This window comes from Elephas maximus, chromosome 5 (assembly GCF_024166365.1).
Source record: "Elephas maximus indicus isolate mEleMax1 chromosome 5, mEleMax1 primary haplotype, whole genome shotgun sequence".
Classification (NCBI taxonomy): Eukaryota; Metazoa; Chordata; class Mammalia; order Proboscidea; family Elephantidae; genus Elephas; species Elephas maximus.
Window position 1 is genome coordinate 25,561,872 of NC_064823.1, and position 21,636 is coordinate 25,583,507.

The following is a 21,636-nucleotide window of genomic DNA, read 5'->3' on the forward strand; positions in this document are numbered from 1 at the left end:
CAACTTCCCACGCCCTCTTCGCAGAGTGAGTACAGGCGGCCTCCGGGTCTTTGGAAGAGTAGCACCCCCTCCCGTCGCAACAGACGCCTTTGGGACCAGCCGAGCCCACAACTTTGCTCCGAGACGCGGGCAGACCTCGCCCTACGCAAGCGCACTAAACGGCTCCGCCGTCGTTCTGTGTAGCAGGCCCGGGCGGGGCGGACCTGGGCGGTGGGCGTGGCGAGACTGGAGGTGGGCGGGACTTGCCAGGGCGGTGGGCGGGGCGGGCTCGCCCAGGCCGGGCCAGGCTCCAGCAGGGCGGGCCGGGGCGGGGCCGGTGGTGTTTCCGTTGCTCGGAGCTGTACGAGAGCAGTTGCCCGGAGTCTTCTCTGACCACATCACTGCTCCGTCCTGTGCGCCGCCGCCGCCGCCCCGCGCTCAGCTGCTGCCCGGAAGGTTCGGAGCGCTTGGTCCCGCTGTCTGGGTGAGTGTTGCCTAGCTCGGGAGGGGGCTTCCTTTGGAGTGGGGAGCAGGGTCGCCGGGCGGCCGCCTTGCGCAAAGGCGCGGCCGAGGTTTCTCCGGTACCTGCGGAGAGGGCGGGTGTGCCCCGTGCGCTGCGAGCGCCGCGGCTCGTGCGCTGCGAGCCCCGCAGCCCCGCGGCTCCTGCGCAGACCTGCGCTCTGGGGCGGGGCAGAGGCGCGCGGGACTGGCTCGCTGAACCAGCGGTCTCTCTCCTCTCTTGCAGTCCTGCATCACCTTCTCCTGACCTGAGCAGTCGCCATGGCACAGGTAAGGCCGTGCGCCCGGAGCAGCGCTCAGATTTACCAACAACTTCGTAAGTCGTGTCAAAGGAGTTCTAGAATTTGTTTGAACAACCAGAAAGTTTAGGGGTAAAAGGAATCTGCCGTCGGAAAGTTTCCTGCACCTTTCTTGTTTCCATTCTGCTTTCCCCCGCCCTGGTCCCCTTTCCCCAGTGTCCCTGCTGCTTCCCGCGCGGAGTCTCCGGAACCTGCCCCGCCCTGAGAAGCGCGGATCTGGCGCAGGAGTCGGTGACGTGGCCAGATTTTTGTGCACTGCTTTTTCTTGAGTGTGTAAAGTGTGCGCTCCCCAAAATCCAGAGAATCTCTAAAATTAGAAACAGCAGGAACAGCTGGTTGTCGTCATGTGAGGCGAGCACGTATTTTCTTCTAGGCTTCCTTTAGTTTTTAGCCAAGTTTCCTGTGTTTTAATACTGTGGGTGGACATTGGCTTTTTCCAGTCACTCCGCCCGATTTTGCTGAAAGGAACCGTTCCTTATTCCGCGCTGATTTTGTTTTTTCTTTTTCTTGCAACTGATTAAAAAGAAGAGCAGCTTTTCTTAAGTAATAAACTCGTGGAACGAGTTCTGAATTTGTCTTGGGACTATTTCAAAAGTTGATGACCTAATATTGGCTTTTCTTGCTTTTTTATTAAAGATATAGAAAAGAAAATTATATGTATGCATATATGTACATGTACGTGGTGTGTGTGTGTGCGCGCACGCGTGCAGTTTGCCACTTCAACTCAGAGTGTAACTGTGTTCCACAGAATTTTCCATTGAATGATTTTTCAGAAGTAGATCACTAGGTCTTTGTTCTGAGGCTCCTCTGGGGTAGACTCCAACCTTCAACCTCTTGGTTAGCAGCTGAGCAAGTTAACTTTTTGTACCACCCAGAAACTCCTTTAATTTATGTTGAAGAAAACACCAAACCTGTTGCTGTGAGTCGATTCCGACTCATAGCTACCCTATAGGACGGAGTAGAACTGCTCCATAGGGTGTCCAAGGCTGTAATCTTTGTGGAAGCAGACTGCCACATCCTTCTCCCAAGCAGCTGGTGGGTTTGAACCACTGCCTTTCCTTTAGCTAGCAGCTGAGTGATTAACCATTGCACCACCAGGGCTCCTAATTTATGTAGCAGTCTTTAAAAAATTGATCACATTATAGAATATTCTTTCAATAAAATACGTTGTTGTTAGTTGCCATCAAGCTGATTCTGACTCATTGCGACCCCATGTGTGCAGAGTCAGACTGCTTCATAGAGTTTTCAAGGAAGTAGATTGCCAGGTCTGTCTTCCAAGGTGCCTCTGGGTGGGTTTGGACCACCAACCTTTTCGTTAATAGTCCAGCACTTTACTGTTTGTGCCACTTAGAGACTCCAGTATTTAAAAAAAACTCCACTTCAAACTAATTTGACAGATCTTGTCAGTCTAACTGGCTTGTCAGAGCCTAGATAATTTTTTTTTAAACAAGCGTTTTTACCGCTCAAACAATGCTCTCTCTCATTTGTAGTTCACTTTTTATTAGATTGACTTACCGAAACTGGGTGAGGTTTCAGAGTCATTTCCAAGAGAAGATGGAAGGATTAAGTTGAGTTGGTAACCTTATTAAATTTATACAGTATTTCCATTCTTCTTCATTCACACTTAAGAAATCTTAATGGTAACCCAATTCTCATATTACTTTAACTGGAAACTTGGGTTTAGGTCCCCCACCCCCCACATAAAGGATACTTTTATATGGAATGAGCTTTCCTTTCCTGAGAAATATTTTTCCTGTCTTGATAAGCTGGTATGGTGACGTACATGGCGATTTAGCAAACATCAGAGAGCAGTGCCATTTGTCCTTGCTCATTTGGCTGTTTCTCTAATCTCTTATAAGTTAACCTAGTCTGAGGTTTTTAGTTCCTTTTAATTATGTAGACTATTTACCAAAGTTAACATTTGAGAAGATTTCAGTATTTTAAATTAACATATTTTCCAATTTTGGATGTTAATTTTAATAATTTTAGAGCATGTTAATAGACCCTTAAATATGCCAAACCTGGAAAATTGTTGGGATTCAGTATAAAGCTGCGTACATGATGTCTATCACAATATAATACTAGGGCTGTTTTTTTTTTTTTTTTTAATCAAAAGCACAATTTTTACCAAAAAACCAAACCAAACCCACTGCTGTCAGGTTGATTCAGGCTCATAGTGGCCCTACAGGACACAGTAGAACTGTCCCATAGGATTTTCAAGGTGAATCTTCACAGAAGCAGATTGCCACATCTTATTTCTTGGGTTTGAACTGCTGACGTTTCAGTTAGTGACTGAGTGCTTAACCACTGTGCCTTGTCATTAAAGTTACGGGTAATATGAGAAAAGATACAGAGTGCTGCATTTTGCTTTAGCTTTGTCGTTTGTTGTCCTTGGAAACCAAGGAAGAAAAACATTTTGTTAAATGTTAGTTTAATAAATTGTTAATTTATTGAGGGGGAGTTTTTGATGGTGTGCAAAAGACCAGATAATGGAATTGCACTATTACTGCCTAGAATTTGCTTCCAACCTCAGTGTAATTGTGGGAAAGCAGGGTTAGCATCAGTGTTCTGTTTCAAACCATTTCTGTTTGTTGGCCTGTGGATATGGGAACCAGAGACCTCCTTACTATGGCCCTCTGGAGCAAAATGGAGTCGGGCGTGTCTTAGAGGTGCGTATTTCAACAATTTAAGACATATGGATTAAATATTAATGTCTCTCATTTATTGAAAAATTACAATGTAGCGTCCCCTGACAATAACTCTTCATGCGTATGAACTATATATTCTACATTAATAGTTTCTTTTTTTTACTTATGTTGGCATCACTCTGCCTGTAATAACAATGAAAAAAACAAAAACAAAAACTAAACTTGTTACCCTTGAGTCGATTCCAACTCACAGTGACCCTATAGGGCAGAGTAGAACTGCCCCAGAGAGTTTCCAAGGAGCGCCTGGTGGATTCGAACTGCTGACCTTTTGGTTGGTAGTTGTAGCACTTAACCACTATACCAACAGGGTTTCCCTGTCTATGATAGTCTGCAAAATCCAGGAACCAGTTGTCATGTACGCAGATCATAGGTATGACCTTCTTGTCAAAAATTTAACCAGAAAACATTGATCAGATGGTATCTGGTAGATACATTGGTGTTTCTTTTTTAAACAGGTATTATTGAGGATATTTTTTATTCTTGTGCATAATTTGTATTAATATTTAGTTGCATTTAAAATGCACATTTATGCTGATAAAATTTTCTCCAGTTAAATTTTACTGTAATCATGTCAAGGTAGGGGGATGAAACTGTGGCAAAAGAGAGATGGTACTGGAACTTGATAAAAGACAATTTATGTTGTCACGTTGGACAGATGCAATCAGAGCAGGAGGCTTTTGCGGGATAGCCACCACTAGAGCCCCACCCTTCTTTTCTGGTCCTAATTTTAGTCTATTAGCATTGAAATACGTGGATTTTACCAACTGACTGTGATGATGGAGAAAAGTAGACTTCTGTGAGGGTTCCCAGTCTTTGTCCAAGAGAATACACTGGTTAGCTTTATCTCTTCTATTATGTACAAGGAAAATAAAAATCCCAAATGTAACTTAGTTAAGTCATGCCTATAAAAACAATTCCTGGACAATGTTTACTTTTTATATGTTTGAAACCATTCATTGAAACACCCATGTAATTTTAGCATAAACTTTGTTAAATGAATAATAAAATATGATTTTTGGAACCGTAATATTTTCTACTATGTTTTCATGCTCTAGCTACATTGTTAGTTATCCTTGGAAACTAGTTCAAGTTATTTTTTAAGAGTGTCCACAGAGCTGTTAAGGATTGTTTGCGTTATTTACATATAGTAAATATTTTTTAATCCTTTCATCTTTCTGTAGTCAACTTCTGATTACATGAATGTCAATTTTTCATTAAGCCTTGGGGTCATTTCCTCAATCTTATTGTATTTTGAGTTGGATTTTTAAAATTAGGTCCTGAGCTATATTTCTCTTATTGTTTAACTTGATCATGTCAATTTTTCATCCCACTGTTTAGCTAGAGCCAAATTATTTCACAGATATAATAATTTGTTTTAGTTAAGAACTTAAAAGTAAATGGGCCTGTGTTCCTTCATTTGTAAACATCAAGAGTTGACTGTATTTCAGAGATGAAGAACGATCCATTTTATAAATCTTAATTCACTTTAAGGCCTTTGTGTCTTTCATTTTCGTTAAGGTAATGAAACGTCAAAAAAATTGAGTTTGGGCGGCTGAATTTAATTTTGTTTATAATGTTTATAAAGAGTTAATGTATTCAGGGCAGCAGGAATGTCATGAAGGCAAAATTAGAGTACTAGAAACTTCGTGAACATCAGAGTTCAGTCCTTGATATATATTTAAATTCTACAGACTTCAGGAATATCAGAATTATGTCCCTGATATATATTTAAATTGAACAAGATTTGATTAGAAATTGCTATAGTACTTTGAAATTGCTGTGCCCTGATTTACAAAGATCCAATGCAGAAAAGCAGGATCAATGTAAATGAGTAAATTTTTGGTGAGGCTCATCCCAGAGGATCTGGCTGGAGATTTATTGCATCTTGTGCAACTCACTTTTACGGTCAAATCTCTCTGTGGCACATGGTTCTCTCTTTGGATCTGGGATCAGGGTTACCTCTTTACCCATGGACCATGCTGCTTGGGTAATCCCTAGTTCCTGAGTCCTTTGATTCTTGTCTTCATTTTTGGATGCTGGAGAAGAACTAGATCTGAAACTGCTTGGCTGCTTTTGAAGTCACTGACATTTCATTGGCATTCATCAGATCTTAATTCTTATGTCTAGCATCTGCTTGGAAGATGTATACAGTTGGTCAAGCTACTTATAGGTGGGCAGCCTATAGTTTCTTTTTTCTTCTTTTATTGACTTAGGCATTTAAAATGGTAGAAACATAACAATATTTTTACATTATAGATTCATTTCTGAAATAAATTTTACTCATATCCTAAAACCAAACCAGTTGCCATCAAGTCTGTTCTCACTAATGGCGACCACATGTCACCGGTGTACTACTCCAGAATTTCACAAACGTATCAGTTGATTTTTTTTTTTTTTTAATCAGTGCTCCTAAAACATTTGCTTTAACTGGTTTTTGGACCAGACTTTCAATCTAGTAGTTTACATAATATGTAAACATATATCTGCTACCTGCGAGTTGATTCCGACACATAGCAACCCTATAAGACAGAGTAGAACCGTCTCATAGGGTTTCCAAGAAGCAGCTGGTGAATTCGAGCTGCCTACCTTTTGATTAGTGGCTTTTAACCACTGTGCCACCAGTGCTCCATAAACATATAACTAGCTGATTAATTGGAAGGGATGTATATTCTAGTTGCCTTCATTTCTTTGTATGCCAGTTCCTCACTGTTCTCTTTACTCTTCATTTCGTGCATGCATTCATGAATGTATGAAGCTTTTGAGTCCCCACTATATGCCAGGCATTATCAGACATGGAACGTAAAAAGGGAAATGAAACTGAGATTTATTGATATAGCAGATACACTACTAAGTTCTTTGTAAGCATTATTTAATACTTGTAGTGCATTTTTGGAAATAAGTGTTACTGTTTCTAGTTCACCAAAGAGGAAGTTGAGGTTACGTAGCTGACATTAAACTGTATGGGACAAAGGAGGGAAAGTAAAGCGTGATATGTAGAGGCAACAACAGCACATGCAAAAAGTCAAGAGTGTGAATGAGTTTGGCATGATCAGAACTACAGGTAGTGTGATATTGCCCCAGCGAAGCTGGGATCAGGTGGGACATGGAGCCCTGACTGGGAAAGGGTTGCCTGAAGGCAAACAGGAGCGAGAGCTAAAGAATACGAACCATTTTGTAAGTTGGGGTGTGCCATGGTCAGGTTTGTATTTAACAAAGATTGCTTCGGTGTCAATGTGGTGGTTACGTTTCTGGGTGCTGCAGAGGTGGGGTGGTGGGTGGCAGTTGAGGGAGGGAAGAGGAGGTGAACTAGATGATGGAAGACCATTTCGGTATCTGTTGCAGTAATCCCAGTGAGATCTCAAGGGCCTAAACTAGGCGGTAGCTGGAACTTTAAGAGAGGGGACTGGGAGAGGGTGGACAAATTTAGTGGGTGAATGGAGCGTTGGTTGATGGTATATGGTCAGGTCAGGGTCAAGATAACTGGCTTAGTTGAGGGAGTAGTAGTTTGTGTTTTTCTATAAGAATCATTGAAATACAGGTTTGAGGCATGGTTTGAGAATTCATTGAGAATTAGTTGTTTCGAGGCAAGGAAGAGACAGTGAGTTAGTAATGGACTTGTTGAAATTGAGTTCCTTATAAAACATTCAGGTAGTGCTATCTTGTAAACAGCAGGGCATATATGATCTCTAAATCTTCTTTCATCTCTACAGATCATCCCTTTGTTTATGCATTATTCATCTCTTTCTTCAACTAAAAGATTTGAAGCTCATTTGGGTCAGCCATAATCCTTAGATTTCCGCCCCTTGTTTACATACAAAAAGAAATAAGGTTGGAATCTGTACACACTTTTCTAATATGAGTGATCTATACACTTGATTGTTTTCTGAAGCATTGTTGTGAATGAATTGGTCAGTGATACAGCTTTTCGACTGTTACAGAAAGCCCGTTTGAGCAGTTAGGTAAGCCAGCACACAGCCTCTCCTCCTCACAAGCGTGTACTCACTGGGAGCTAATGCCATTTGCCAACTTTAACGGTCTCAAGTCATCACTATTATTCATGGGTAACTTCTAAGAGTGCACAGTTTATCTTTACATTTTATTGATATTTGTCAAGGGATGACATTCTTATACTGACAGGGAGATGGACATAACAACATTAAAGAAACACACGAAGTTTTAAATTATATTTACGAAATCTGGGTTTTGCTAAGTTACCGACAATTTCTTGCCTACTACTGGGCAAATAAAATTTTTTCGGTGATACTTTTCTTTTTCTGGTCTTTTTAAGAAAAAGGTCCAAGGTAGGATAATTAGAAGAAATGTAAAGAAGCAAAAACAAGTGAGAAAGATCATGAAAGAGAAAGGAAGTTTTGTGAGAGTAAGCAATAGTTACAGGTCAAAAGGAGTTTAAGGCTTTGAGCTGAACAGTCACCTTTTCTGATGGGACTGGAGAAGAGTAAGGATTAGGGGTGGAGACTGGATCACTGATACATGGTGTATGTATTTGTACCCCTCAGTCTTTTTGGAGATTCTGGCTCTTTTTCTGATGTTTATTTTACTTTTCGGTCCAAAATGTAATTATGCCATCCTAGCTTGGCCCTCTTTTCTTGCTAATCTTAATTCTTTCTTAGTACCCGTACTCGATGCCGTCGTAGCGACCCTATAGGACAGAGCAGAACTGCCCCATAGGGTTTCCGAGGAGCAGCTGTGGGTTCCAACTGTCGGCCTTTTGGTTAGCAGCCTGAGGTCTTCACCACTGTGCCACCAGGGCACCTTTCTTAGTACAGTGATTATTATTATTTTTGCTCATCAGTGGGATCCAGTTATTCACAGAAAATCTTATGTGGACCTCTAATGTGTACATAGTAGTCCCTGAATGGCACAAATGATTAAGTGCTCAGCTACTAGCTTAAAGGTTGGCCGTCTGAATCCACCCAGAGGTGCCTCCAAAGAAAGGCCTGGAGATCTTTTTAAAAAATATTTTATTGTGTTTTTGGTGAAACTGATGATCTACTTCTAAAAGGTCATAGCCATTGAAAACCTTACGGAGCTCAGTACTAGAAGGGACTTGAGGGCAACGTTTTACTTAAACCAAAAAAACCAAACCCGGTGCTGTCGAGTCAATTCCAACCCTATAGGACGGAGTAGAACTGCCCATATGGTTTCCAAGGAGCTATTTTTAATATGTACATTGGGTAAGACCTGAACTACTCTGACTGGGGAGAGGAGGCAGGACTGTGCTCAGCTGGCTTCCCGTCCTCCTCACCTTTCCATTTGACCCCTGAGGCCTTTCTGCTGAAACCTGAGCCCCAGAAGAACTGTACTCCTGTGTTCACGCTTGTGTACTTGCTCACACACATGGCCGTTCAGCTGCTTAGCAGTTGCTCAGCTGTACTGGTTTGCTTCATGATTTCTGATTCCCGACTGGTATTATGTGGGATGTTGCGTGAGTATTTGATTAAATATTGATTACATAAAACTGGAAGACAGATTTAAAGAGGGTTTAGTCTTCCTCTGTGCCTTCAGGAAGACTTTATTTAAAATGTACCAGACAGGTGAATGTCTTCTGTTCTAGAATCTTGAAGGTTCTCTCTATATTACTTTCCTGTGTCTTTACGTTCTGCGTCTAGAAAAGCAACCCTTCACTTGTCTTTTTGTACAATTCTATTAGTCTTATTTTTGCACACCTAATCTTTATAGGTAGAAGATTTTTTCATTTAGAGAAAAAGAAAAGCAACAAAATTATAGAGCTAGAGGAATTGATATTTTTGAAGGTGAGAGTTAAAAGAGTAAATTATGTACTTTGGCCAAGTACTGTCTAAGAATGTATAATCATTATCTTGGTAGGGCATTGGTGGCAAGGATAAAGGCATGGAGGATGAATTGACAGTGGGTGAAGGGAACAGTACCTAGCTATAGCTGGAGTTAACCCTATCTTAGATTTCTGAGGAAGCATGTTTGACTTGAGGCTAGTGGGTGAGTTCCCTACAGGAAGCAGGGGAAACCCTCTTCTATGAGCCACTTAAAGTGAGGTTTTCATAGGGCAGACTATTTTGTGTGGGCGGCAGGGGAGGTTTGGGCAGGATGACCAAACAAGTGTTCTGCCCTTGTGACTCATGTCTGTGATTCACATTTGGTCCTTTAGTACCGCTACGTGGCTTTGCTAGCTTTGTCAGATGACTCTGATCATATGGAATATAGCAAAAGTGTTTCCCAATTTTTAGAAAGCTCTCTAAAATATGACCAGCAGCTATTTCTTCTTTGTAGTTAGTAGCTAGTTTCTGAGGACACTTCCCTTCTTCTTTCACCTCATTTTTTCTAGTCTCAGGGCTCAGATGTCTCTTCTCTTTATGGCAAATCCCTCCCATTTCCTCTAGGAGCTGCCTTCTGCCCTGCTTTCAGCATATCCCTTTATTGGAGATATTAACTTCTTCACAGCCTATAAACTAGGTCATTTTTTTTCCTAAAGAGGGCCTCCTTTAATCCTTTCTTCCTCTCTACTATTCCTTTTTCTGCTTTTTTTCATTAGTTTTCTCCATTAATGTGCTTTTATTGTCTGTAAAATAGGATTTCACTGAGATGATCTATCTTTCAATTCACTCTTCAGTCTTCTACAAGCAGGCTTTTACCCTCACCACTCTTCCTTTGACAAAAACCTCCTAATTACCTAATCAGGTAAGTAAGTACCTGATTACCAAAAACCAAAAGAAACCAAACCCAGTGCCGTCGCGTTGATTCCGACTCATAGCAACCCCATAGGACAGAGTAGAACTACCCCATAGAGTTTCCAAGGAGTACCTGGCGGATTGGAACTGCCGACCCCTTGGTTAGCAGCCGTAGCACTTAACCACTATGCCACCAGGGTTTCCATCCTGATTACCAAAGACCTCCTAATTTCCAAGTTCAGTCGGTCCTTGTCCGTCTTCTTACTTGACTTCCCTGTTGTATTGGACACTGCTGCTTCCTTTCCTCTTGCAACTTTTTTCTCCCTTGACTTCCATGTCATCACCCTCTGCTGATTTTCTCCTTGCCTTGTAGGAGACAGTATAGCCCTGGAATTACAGTCCCGTGGCCTGTGTTCAGGTCCCCAGCCTGGCTACTTGTTTGCTAGTCACTTAGGTGAGTTGCTAGACCTTTCTAAGCCAGTGTGTTTCTTCATCTGTAAAATGGGGTTTCACTGAGATGAGCCATATGAAGCTCAGCTCAGTGCCTGGCTCACCACCTCCCGCAGCACTGTTAGCTGCCATTCTGATGGTAGGTGACCTTCCCTTCTCATTCTTGTCTGGGTTTTCTTTCTGCCCATTAATATTGTCTGGTGTGTTAGCCTCCTCTCATGCAGCTTCAGTTATTGCCTGTGTGTGCTGACAACTCACAAGCCTGCTTCTCTTCTACTCTTGCATTTTGCTGTGGTAAAGTATAAAACCAACCCTTCTACTCCCCATCCAAAAAATGAATCGTCCTAAGCAGTTCTATTCTCCCTTTAGCCCGTTCCTGCCTTTTCCTTTTCATTTCTACTGTTTCTGCTTTAGATCAGGTTCTCCTTACCTTTTTCCTCTGTTAATAGTTTTTAAGGAGGGGACATTGGTGGTCCAGTGGTAGGAGTCTACCTTCCATGCGGGAGACCTGGGTTGAATCCCAGCCAATGCATCTCAGCACAGCCACGACCTGTCTGTCAGCGGTGGTTTATATGTTGCCATGATGCTAAATAGGATTCAATGTAGCTTCAAGACTAAGTTAGACTAGGAGGAAAGGCTCAGTGGTTTACTTCAGAAAATCATCCAGTGAAAACCCTATGGATCACAACAGTCTGATCCACAACTGATCATGGGGATGGCACAGGACCGGGCAGCGCTTAGTTCCTTTGTGCATGGGGTAGCCACGAGGCAAAAGCCGACTGGATGGCAGCTAACAACAACAGCAATTGTTTTTAAACAGTCTTCCTGTTTCCGCTCTTAGGTAGTGCAGTCTATTGTCTCCCCTGATGCCACAGTAATGTTACTGTGCAATGTTGACATCATTCTTCTTTGTTTAAACATCCACCAGCCCTACAGGGTGAAGTCTGCACTCCTTAGCATGGCTTTCCAGTGCTCCTCTCCACACCACGACTGTACCTTGTTTGTTTTCCTATCCAACCTCACCTTTTGTTCCACTCTGTTGAAATACTGCCATGTTGTCCAAAGTACCAGTTTGTTTCCTTCTTCTATGCCTTTACGTGTATTGGAACGCCCTCCTGCACATCTCAACTTTCTTGAACATGCTTGGCAAATGCATAGACTTCTCTGGAAGTTTTTCTGCATCTTTTCCTTCCACCCTGCCCTTGCCCAGACCGTTGACCACTCCCTCCTTTATGTGCCAGCATTACCCTGATCGAACATCTGTGTGTGCATGGGCCGCCACACTTGAGCATTTATGTGCCTTCCTTTTTCTACTCAACTGTAGAGTTGTTTTCTAGTTGATTATTACAGTATTTAGCACATGGAAGACATTAAAAAATGGTTGTTGAGTGAGTGAGTAAACAGACAGGTGAACTTTCATATGCCTTATTATACAGTTAGTCCTAAATTCTCACATTAAGTAACTTGTGGCATCTGTTCATTTTTCAGATGGCACTGATATTATCTTCCTAATTGTTTTGAGATGCTACCACTAAACAGAGAAAAACTGGCAATTTGTTTTGAAGGAAATAACTTAATCTCGACCTACACTAATTTTAAGGAGTACCCTCTCAAGTAAATCTTGCCAACTTCTTTTTCAATATTTTTCTTCTTTTATTTTACTCCTTTTAATTATATTAAAAAAAAAAAACACCCAGTGCCTTAATTATATTAAAACACATGAAATTGCCAATATTCAATTGTTCTTTCCCTACAGTGTCATATGGCTCATTCTGTAGAACGAATGGAAGGGAATTTATTGGTCTTCATGTATCTGTGCTCTTTAAATGGGATGGAAATGGAGACTAGACTGGCTGTGGGTGGATTTCCCACTTGGGGAAATGAAGCTCTGGCTTAGTTTCATGACTATGTCCTAAGACAAGGGGGAAAGAGTCTTTCCCCCTCTCCTTGTACTAGTTGGCCACAATCCTTTGTTTAGCTTAAGAGACAGAGGTAATGAAAGCTGCTACCACTCAACAGTGTGGGCCTGGGAGATCAAACTGGGAAACACCCCTCTTCTCTTGAAATGCGCGTTCTTCTGGGCTCGTAATCATACACTTGGTTCTAAGGACCTTATAAGCTCAGGTTTTCCTGTAGGAAACCACACAGCTGATTCTGTCCGCTGGTTCCATGAATGACATTTTTTTCAGGTGGTGTAATTCAGAGCCACTAAAGAGAGACAGTCCTTGAGATGATATGGAATCTCACGGGTGCTTATTTCCCTTTGGTGGTGTTCTGTGGAAGTTCTTCTTCATGGCTATCTCCCTTTGTTGTCATCTTTTTTTTTAATTAGATTAAATTCATTGCCATGGAGTTGATTCCAACCCACAGAGACCCTGTAGGACACAGTAGAACTGCCCCATAGGGTTTCCAGGGAGTGGCTGGTAGATTCGAACTGCTGACCTATTGGCTAGCAGCCAAACGCTCAACCACTTAATGTTATTGTTGGTGAATTCTGTAATTGGAAGCTGAGGTGAAAAATAATTTTGTTTTCCCTTGTAGGTGACTGTGCTTCCGTACATTCATAATAAAACACATGTGATTGTAAACCAGGCTAGGTATTTATTCACCCCCTTCTGCTCCTGCACTCCCCCACAGCTGTTTGCTTCTGAGTTTCAAATGGTAGCTTAATAGTTGTCAGGGACTTTACAAAGATATATTGGTAAAAATAAATGTTGAGAGATTGCCAGAATCACAACATCATATCACTGTTTTCACTGAGTACATATGGATAATCTAATTCACATAAAAGGTAAATATGTGAGCATTACTTTGAATAGTGCATAATTTAGAAGCACTGGGATTTTTACAAAGATACAGTTATAGCTCAGTATTATTAAAGCATTCTGATCCTAAAGATCTAATGATGTTACATACTTTCATGGAAATATTAAAATATTTTGATGATTGAAGATACTATATATGATAAAATAATATGTAACAGGAAAACTTACAAGCAAGAATGTCATCTAATAAACTTTTATGAAGTTCTAAATTCAAAGATTTGGGTTCTTCTGCCATGTGAACCATCAAATATCTTCTCAGGCTTTGCTGGGTTATCTTAAAATACCTGAGTAAGTATATAGAAAGGCTTAGATTAAAAGTCAAGAGCATTGCTTGGAATTGAGTGCGCAGGGTAGGATATCAAAGAGTGGCTAGTGGATTTGCACTGCTGATCTTTTGATTAGCAGCCATGTGAACGAGGGGATTCCAAGGTGGTATCCCTTCCACCTCCCTATCAGCTACAAGAACCTTCTTTGAATTCCATGAGTCACTTGTCATATTCTACCTTAATTCACAATCATTTGTGTGTTTTCATGCTAAACTGTCTGTAACTCGGGAGCCAAGGTCTATATATTTCTCCTCTCCGAATCCTCTGTAATGCCGGCTCAACATGCTCTTAGATCAGAGTGGGGAAAGAATGGGAGAAAGCCTGCAAGGACATGCCCTCTGTGAACCCCCAGGTGTTGGTGGGGCTTGCTCACAGGAGCCTTTGGAGTGAGACTTTCCACTACTAGTATCGCAGGCAGACAGGGTAGCTGGTCCTGCTCATCCACGTTTCAAATGGACAAATGGTCCTTTTCTCATTTCCAGTGTGGTCACAAATCTTATCAAATGGTAAATTTATTTAAAGACGGAATGTGATATACAGCAGGCAGCTTGCTGTTGTGATTAGCTATGGTATGAGTAATACCATTATGTTTCCTTTTCGCAGGTTCTCAGAGGCACTGTGACTGACTTCCCTGGATTTGATGAGCGGGCTGATGCAGAAACTCTTCGCAAGGCCATGAAAGGCCTGGGTAAATCCAGCCACTTTTGTGTTCTCAGAAAATGTGGCATCTGTTTTTTCAAACAAAATGTTCTTGATTATATATAATTAATTTTAGAATATTTTGACATGAAATTTCTAGAAAGAGAAAAGGTACATTAAGATAATACTGACCATTCCTAATATTCAGTCTGAAACATTTTTGTTTTTTTTTTAGAGATGAACAGGAAGTGAAATTCAGTCTCTTGGTTTCTTAGTGTTTCAGCTTTACCTACATGAAGTTGATTGAGTAGATAAGCAGACTGCTCTGTGAGAGATTAGCTGTTTAGTTCTTTGCTCCCTATACCCAATCAGATATCCAATTTCTAGGAAAAAAAAAAAAGCCAACCCTGTTGCCCTCAGTCAGTTCTGACACATGGCAACCCCATGGGTGTCAGAGTAGAGCTGTGCTCCGTGGGGTGTTCAGTGGCTGATTTTTCAGCAGTAGGTTGCTAGGAGTTTGTTCTGAGGCACCCCTGGGTGAACTTAAGCCACCAGCTTTTCAGTTAGCAGAGTGCTTAACTGTTTGCACCACACAGGAATACCTTCTCCTTTCCAGCCATGTAAAAACCCCCATCTAGAGGATTTCCACACGTAACTGATCTGTCTGTCCTCAGGCCCCTCGCTTACTAGCGCCCACGTGTAAGGATCCACTCTCCTCAATCTCAGCTCTGATCCCTCACTCTCCATGCTAAGCAGCTTGTAAGATTTCCCGTCGTAGCAGGATTAGAGGCAGGATTTCTGGCTGGGCCAGACATTCCTTAGTAGCTCCGCCCCACATTGTCAGGCTCGTTTCTTATTACCGTTTGCTGTGTTCCCTGATCCAAGCTCTCTGGATTGTCTGCCATTCACAAAAGCCCGGTATTTTCTTGCAGCTGCACTTTTCCCTCATTTTAAAAGCCTGACTTTATTCCTTACATCACTTCCTGTCGAATGTGTATCATCCTTTAAGATCGTTTTGGTTTGAAACCTTTCCCAAAACTGCCTTCCATCTCCCTATCAGTTATAAGAAACATCTTTGAACCCCATTTAATACGTGGACCTCTCCTGAGGCACTTGTCACATTCTCCCTTAAAAAAAAAAAGTCACACTTATTTGTGTGTTTTTATATTTTTCATGCTAAACTGTAACTTGAAGCCAAGGTCTATATATTCCTTCTCTCTGAATCCTCTGTAACACCCAGCAGGTTGTGCCTCGTGAATAGTGGTTATTTGAGTAACTATTTGTTGTATGGAAAGCTCTGGGCACTCAGATTTTAAAAAGTCAGGAATATTTTTCCACCTATTTCACAGTATGTCAAATGGTATGTGTTAGAAATAGATAGAGCATTTTATATATTATAAATTTATATATCCTAGAAATGTATGTATTTATGAATGTTTTATATTTTCATGTAGATAAGAAAATAAAGCAACTGGGGAGCTGGTTGTGAAGGTTATTGGGAGAGTGGCACGTCAGAGACTAGATGTAACTGTTTAAACATAAATTGCAGGTACCGACGAGGAGACCATCCTGACTCTGTTGACATCCCGAAGCAATGCTCAGCGCCAGGAAATCATTGCTGCTTTTAAAACTCTGTTTGGCAGGGTAAGAGTCCACTTCATCCCCGGGTAGAATGTGAGAGCAGCTATAAATTTAAGGGTCGTTTGAAATGTAATAATACTTTTTTGTAAACGTCGTTGATTTTGTGATTCTGACTTCTCTACACTTTGTTTATTTTTCACTTTCCTCTTAATTATTAGCTATTAGTATACAATGTTCACCCAACTTACCCTCACTTAATTGTGTTCCTTGCTTGATGCTGTAGAGTCCCAGCGATCTCATGGTGATAACTGCCCATCGCTTCTCTTCTGTGCCTCCCACCCAGGATTATTTTATTATCTGTTTTGTAGGTGTAAACCTGTGTTACAGTATGTTGTACAATGACACATACTGTAACACAGTAACACATTGTACAGTATGTTGTACAATGACACATACTGTAATCACAGTCTTGATTCCTTTTGCAGTGGTTTTCATAAATGACTTTCCACTTCATTAAAATGTCCTTATTTGACTACCAATTCAAGGAAAGAATTAAACTACAGCAGTAGTCCTTCCTTATCTGTTGTTTCTCTTTCCACGGTTCCAGTTACGCATGGTCAACTACGGTCCGAAAATATTCAATGGAAAATTCTAGAAATAAACAATTCATGAGTTTTAAGTTGCATGCCATTCTGAACAGCATGATAAAGTCTTGCACCATCCCACTCCGTCCTGCCTGGAATGTGAATCGTCCCTTTGTCCAGTGAATACACATTGTATGCTACCCTCCCATTAGTCACTTAGTACAATAAGGTATTTTCAGAGAGAGAAACAGAGACCACAGTCACATAACTTTTACTGCAGCATATTGTTATAATTGTTCTGTTTTTTAGTTATTGTTATTAACCTCTTGAGCCCTGGTGGCACAGTGGTTATCAGCTTGGCTGCTAACCAAAAAGTCAGCAGTTCGAATCCACCAGCCACTCCTTGGAAAACCTGTGTGGCAGTTCTACTCTGTCCTATAGCGTTTGTATAAGTCAGAAATGGCTCGACTGCAACCGGTAGTTGGTAGGTGCCCAATTTATAAATTAAACTTTGTCATAGGTATATACAGTATTTTATAGGGGTTTGGTATTAAACAAATTAGCACATTTATGAAAATTACAAATATATTCTTGTTTTTCTGAAATTTGTGTTAGTCATTCCATTGAGAAACAAAAACAAAAAATGGAGTATTGTAACCATCATTTCTAGTTGCCTGACATGCGGAAACAGGTAATGCTGCATTTCTTTTCATTATTATTTACTAAGTTTCCACATAGTAGCAGCTGTCCAGTAATCAGGAGCATAATAATGAGCATAATCTGTTATGGATCACAATATTAATAAATATTGAGAAAAAACAGAAAATTGGTGTGTTTAGAAATATATGCCAGACTTTGTTATCTGTAGAATACCTTTATATGTCTTTTGGGAAAAATTTTTCTTATGGTACACGTTTCTTAAAATAGATTTATAGAAGTAAAATATTTTTGACTTACTTTTTAAGGTATTCATTATTATTATTATTTTAACTCTTAAGGTAAAGAAAAGCATCTTTTTAAAAGTTAATACTTTAATGCATATACACATAGCTTTGCTTTAGCTTTAGGTCAGATATCAGAAGCACATTATTCAGGACTACAGGGTTTTCGTTGAGCTGATGTGCCTTCCAGGTACTAGTTGGAGACGGCAATAGTTTGTTGTAAAAGTGAGCAAGTTAGGAATCCTCTAAAATCATTTTTCATGCCTTCCTAACTCCTATTTTAAAATATAAAGAAGAATTCATTATAGCAAAGGGCAGTCATTTATATTCAGGAAGAATCTACTTTAAATTTCTGCCTTGTTAACAAATGTGTGTGTGTGTGTGTGTGTGTGTGTGTTAGGATCTTCTGGATGACCTGAAATCGGAACTGACTGGAAAATTTGAAAAATTAATTGTGGCTCTGATGAAACCCTCTCAGCTTTATGACGCCTATGAACTGAAGCACGCTCTTAAGGTGAAAGGATAAATGAAAGGAAAATTTCTGCCGTGAGAAATATATAATTTTGTTATGTAATTGCTTTATCTTATGTTTAAAAAAAATTTATTTGAATTATTTCAGTGAGGGTTTCTTAGAAGACAAAAATATATGGGAGGCAATAAGAAGAAAAGGACGGAGAAAAATGACAAGCATGTTATTTAATTTTTTTGTATCATTAACTCAATTATGTTGGCTTCTTTAAGAATCTGGTGTTTTTTGTAGCTTTTTATATTTTATTTTCATACTTGTTTTCAGATTTTGAGATGTGTTATAAAAGTGTTACAAAATTAAGTGTTTTATCTTTTTAAATAGAAACTTGGATGATTAGGGAACAATAGCATTCATTATTTTAGGTAAAAAGAAGCTTGAGAGAGAATTTTCAAAATAAGATTTTCTAATGTCCTTTTCTTCTTTCCTGTATTTCTGAATGCTAGATACCATGTATTCATTTAAAATGACGTAGCTGGCAAACTTGCCATACTTTCGGTTGTGACAGATAACTAAATGTGTGTTCCCTTGACAGGAAGTAGTTCAATTTTTAACAGTTAGATTTTGAATAGACAAGTTGAGATTTTATAAAAGAGAGATAGCGTAACTCACGGATTCTTGTTTATGGAGTGGATGGAGGAAAGGGCGTATCAAAATTTAGGAGCCTTTGTATACTTAATCTCTTCATTTTTCTAAAATGATTCTTTTGGAATGAATAAAAGTTTGTGTTATTGAAAAAGGGGCATTTTTGCAGAGTGCTTCTGAAATGTTAGCAGCACCTGATATGTAGCTCTAAAATTTGGTCAGAGCCTGGACCTCGGTTTTTCAGTGCTTGATATTTGGTAAAGAAACAGAAGTACCAATAAAATAAGGCTGAACTACCATATCTTTTTCACTGCCTTCAGCTGTATAGTTGTTGGTAGCTTCTAGTTTAGCAGTGTAGATGTTATAATCAGAAAAAGGAAAACCAACTAAGATTATTTTTCAGAAATCTAGAAGGTAAGTCCCAATTCCTTGTTACTGATCCTGGAATATAACAGAGCAGAGCTGTACTTGTTGTAACTTTTGGTGCTGGATTTCTCAGTGGCTCTACTGAGAATTTAACAGGGGGCCACTGGTTGGTTTGTGAGTCACAGATGGTTTAAGTACCGGGGCTACTTCAGGTAAATTATGTAGAGCTTTCGTTTTTACTATTTAAGCCTTTTTAAAAAACTATTTTATGTCTCATTAAAATGCTTTACTTTTATATTATTTAAAATTAAACTGATGAAATAATAAATTTATATAATTTATCATATATCGTATGTTTATACACATAGATGCAGTGAACATTGCTTATTATTAATTAAAAAAATAAAATAGTCTTTGGAGTGCAAATTAATTAAAAATTTCTTATTTCTTTAACTAATAGAGCTCGTATACAAAAGAAGCCCATGCTGGGTAATATTTGTGTAGTTATTTGGATAAAATCTATTCTAAGAAATAAGTTTCTTCTTGATCTTACTGTCATATGTTTTCTCTGTTGACATTAAATCTCAAATAGGGAGCTGGGACAAATGAAAAAGTACTGACAGAAATTATTGCTTCAAGGACACCTGAAGAACTGAGAGCCGTAAAACAAGTTTATGAAGAAGGTAAATGTTTAAAATGGTATTTCTGCTTCATTACCATGATCACTCCTTTCATTTCTCTAAGGGACTCATAGGATGATACAGGAGGCATGCAGTATATGATTGTTGAATGAATGAATGAAGGAGCTACAATTTAAGCCATTTTTCTTCTTCAGTAAAGACTGCTTTTTTTTTTTTTTCACTGATTTTAGTGGTTTGCCAGAAGGAACAGTTGTTGTTAGTTGCTGTGGACTCGATTCAGACTCATGGTCAACCCATGTGTGCAATGTAGAACTGCTCCATAGGGTTTTCAAGCCTATGACCTTTCAGAAGTAGATCACCAGGCCTGTCTTCCAAGGGACCTCTGAGTGTGTTCAGATCACCAACCTTTTGGCTAGTAGTCAAGCGCTCAACCATTTGTGCCACCCAGGGACAGAGAGGAAACCCATGTGGCATTGTGGTTAAGAGTTCTGCTGCTAACCAAAAGGTTGGCAGTTCAGATTCACCAGGCGCTTCTTGGAAACCCTATAGGGCAGTTCTGGTCTGTCCTATAAGGTCACTATAGGATTCCATGGCAGCAGTTTTGGAAACCCTGGTGGTGCAGTGGTTAAGAGGTACAGCTGCTAACCAAAAGGTTGGCCATTTGAGTCTGCCAGGCACTCCTAGGAAACCCTATGGAGCAGTTCTACTCTGTCCTTTAGGGTCCCTATGATTCAAAATCGACTCACTGGCAATGGGTTGGTTTGTTGGTTAGGGACAGAACTTGGTTGCAGAGGAAGATATGTATATTTTCACTGTGGGAGAGAATTTGAAAAAGTGAGGTTAGGCTAGGTTACATATGGCTTTGCGTGACTGGATTAGGAGTTTGAACTTGTTTCAAAGGCAGTGCAAGTTCCTGAATGGGCAGTGATGAAATGCTGAAGAAACAGTAGAGGGAGGAAGGAGATTTGAATCAACAGGCTGGCTGGGCAGCTACTGTGTGGGGAGATAAGCTAGGCATTTAGTAATTATGGCGCAATTTAGGGTGTTGAAAGATGTGAAGAGGCTAAATTGGAGAGAGGAGAAATAATTTGGTAGAAATTGATGTTTGATTATATATAGGTGTTGGAGTAGAGGAAGGAATCAGAGTCATTCAAAGTTTTATATTTGGGTAACTGGTTGAAATAAACGTGGAACTCCTTGGGCCTTTTAAAATAGAAATTTCAGGCTCTTAAAGCTTGCCTGCTTTCAAATAATGATTAAATATTTAAGTGCCTTGGTGCAATACTTCCTTTCCTTTAATGCCAGCTGTTTGTGAGTTAGTGAAAATGGCTCATTGCCTTTTGGAGATCCCAGTTCTCTCCCTTTCTATGGTCTGTATGTTGAACAGGAAAGTCTTCAGGTGGTGCAAACAGTTAAGAACTGGGCTACTAACCAAAAGGCTGGTGGTTTGAACCCGCCCAGAGGTGCCTCGGAAGAAAACCCTGGTGGTCTGTTTCTGAAAGGTCACAGCCATGAGAACCTTATGGAGGGCAGTTCTATGCTGAAACACATGCGGTCGCTGTGAGTCAGAATCGAAGACAACCAGTACTGCTACTATATGTTGAATAGCTGGAAATAGAGATGGGGCAGGGGCATACTTTGAAATATCACTGCTGTGTCTTAGAGTTAATTTGCTGAAGAGGAAAAATATCTTTCAGGGGGTAGGAAGGGTCATGAACACAGAAAAGTCAGAATACTAGAGAGTGGAAAACGTTTGGAAACTAATCATGAAAAACAATTGAAAAAAACAAAACAAGAGTTTAAAATTATGATTGATTGTATTTAAGAGGCTTTCCAGTACCATGGTGTGTCTACAAATTAATAACTACTTTGGTTGAGAGTGTTTTCAAATGGCTGAGTCCATGATTTATTTTCATCCAGCTTCCCACTTCAAGCATTTGCCTTTAGTCTTTAGAGTGCTCAGAGACGAAGAATTTCTTAATCAAATATAATATTTCTTCAT

At 40.2% G+C, this 21,636-nt stretch overlaps 1 protein-coding gene across 1 annotated transcript in view; it reads left to right on the top strand.

The window, feature by feature from the left end:
* The first annotated feature begins 328 nt into the window (after window positions 1–328).
* The window catches only part of ANXA5 (annexin A5), a 34,114-nt gene continuing 12,806 nt past the window's right edge, over window positions 329–21,636 (top strand). Inside the window, exons 1-6 of the mRNA XM_049885402.1 lie at window positions 329–463; window positions 725–768; window positions 14,375–14,459; window positions 15,960–16,054; window positions 17,917–18,030; window positions 19,586–19,676. Coding sequence (XP_049741359.1) covers window positions 760–768; window positions 14,375–14,459; window positions 15,960–16,054; window positions 17,917–18,030; window positions 19,586–19,676 — 394 coding nt within the window. The 5' untranslated portion in view covers window positions 329–463; window positions 725–759. The remainder of the gene's footprint in view (window positions 464–724; window positions 769–14,374; window positions 14,460–15,959; window positions 16,055–17,916; window positions 18,031–19,585; window positions 19,677–21,636) is intronic.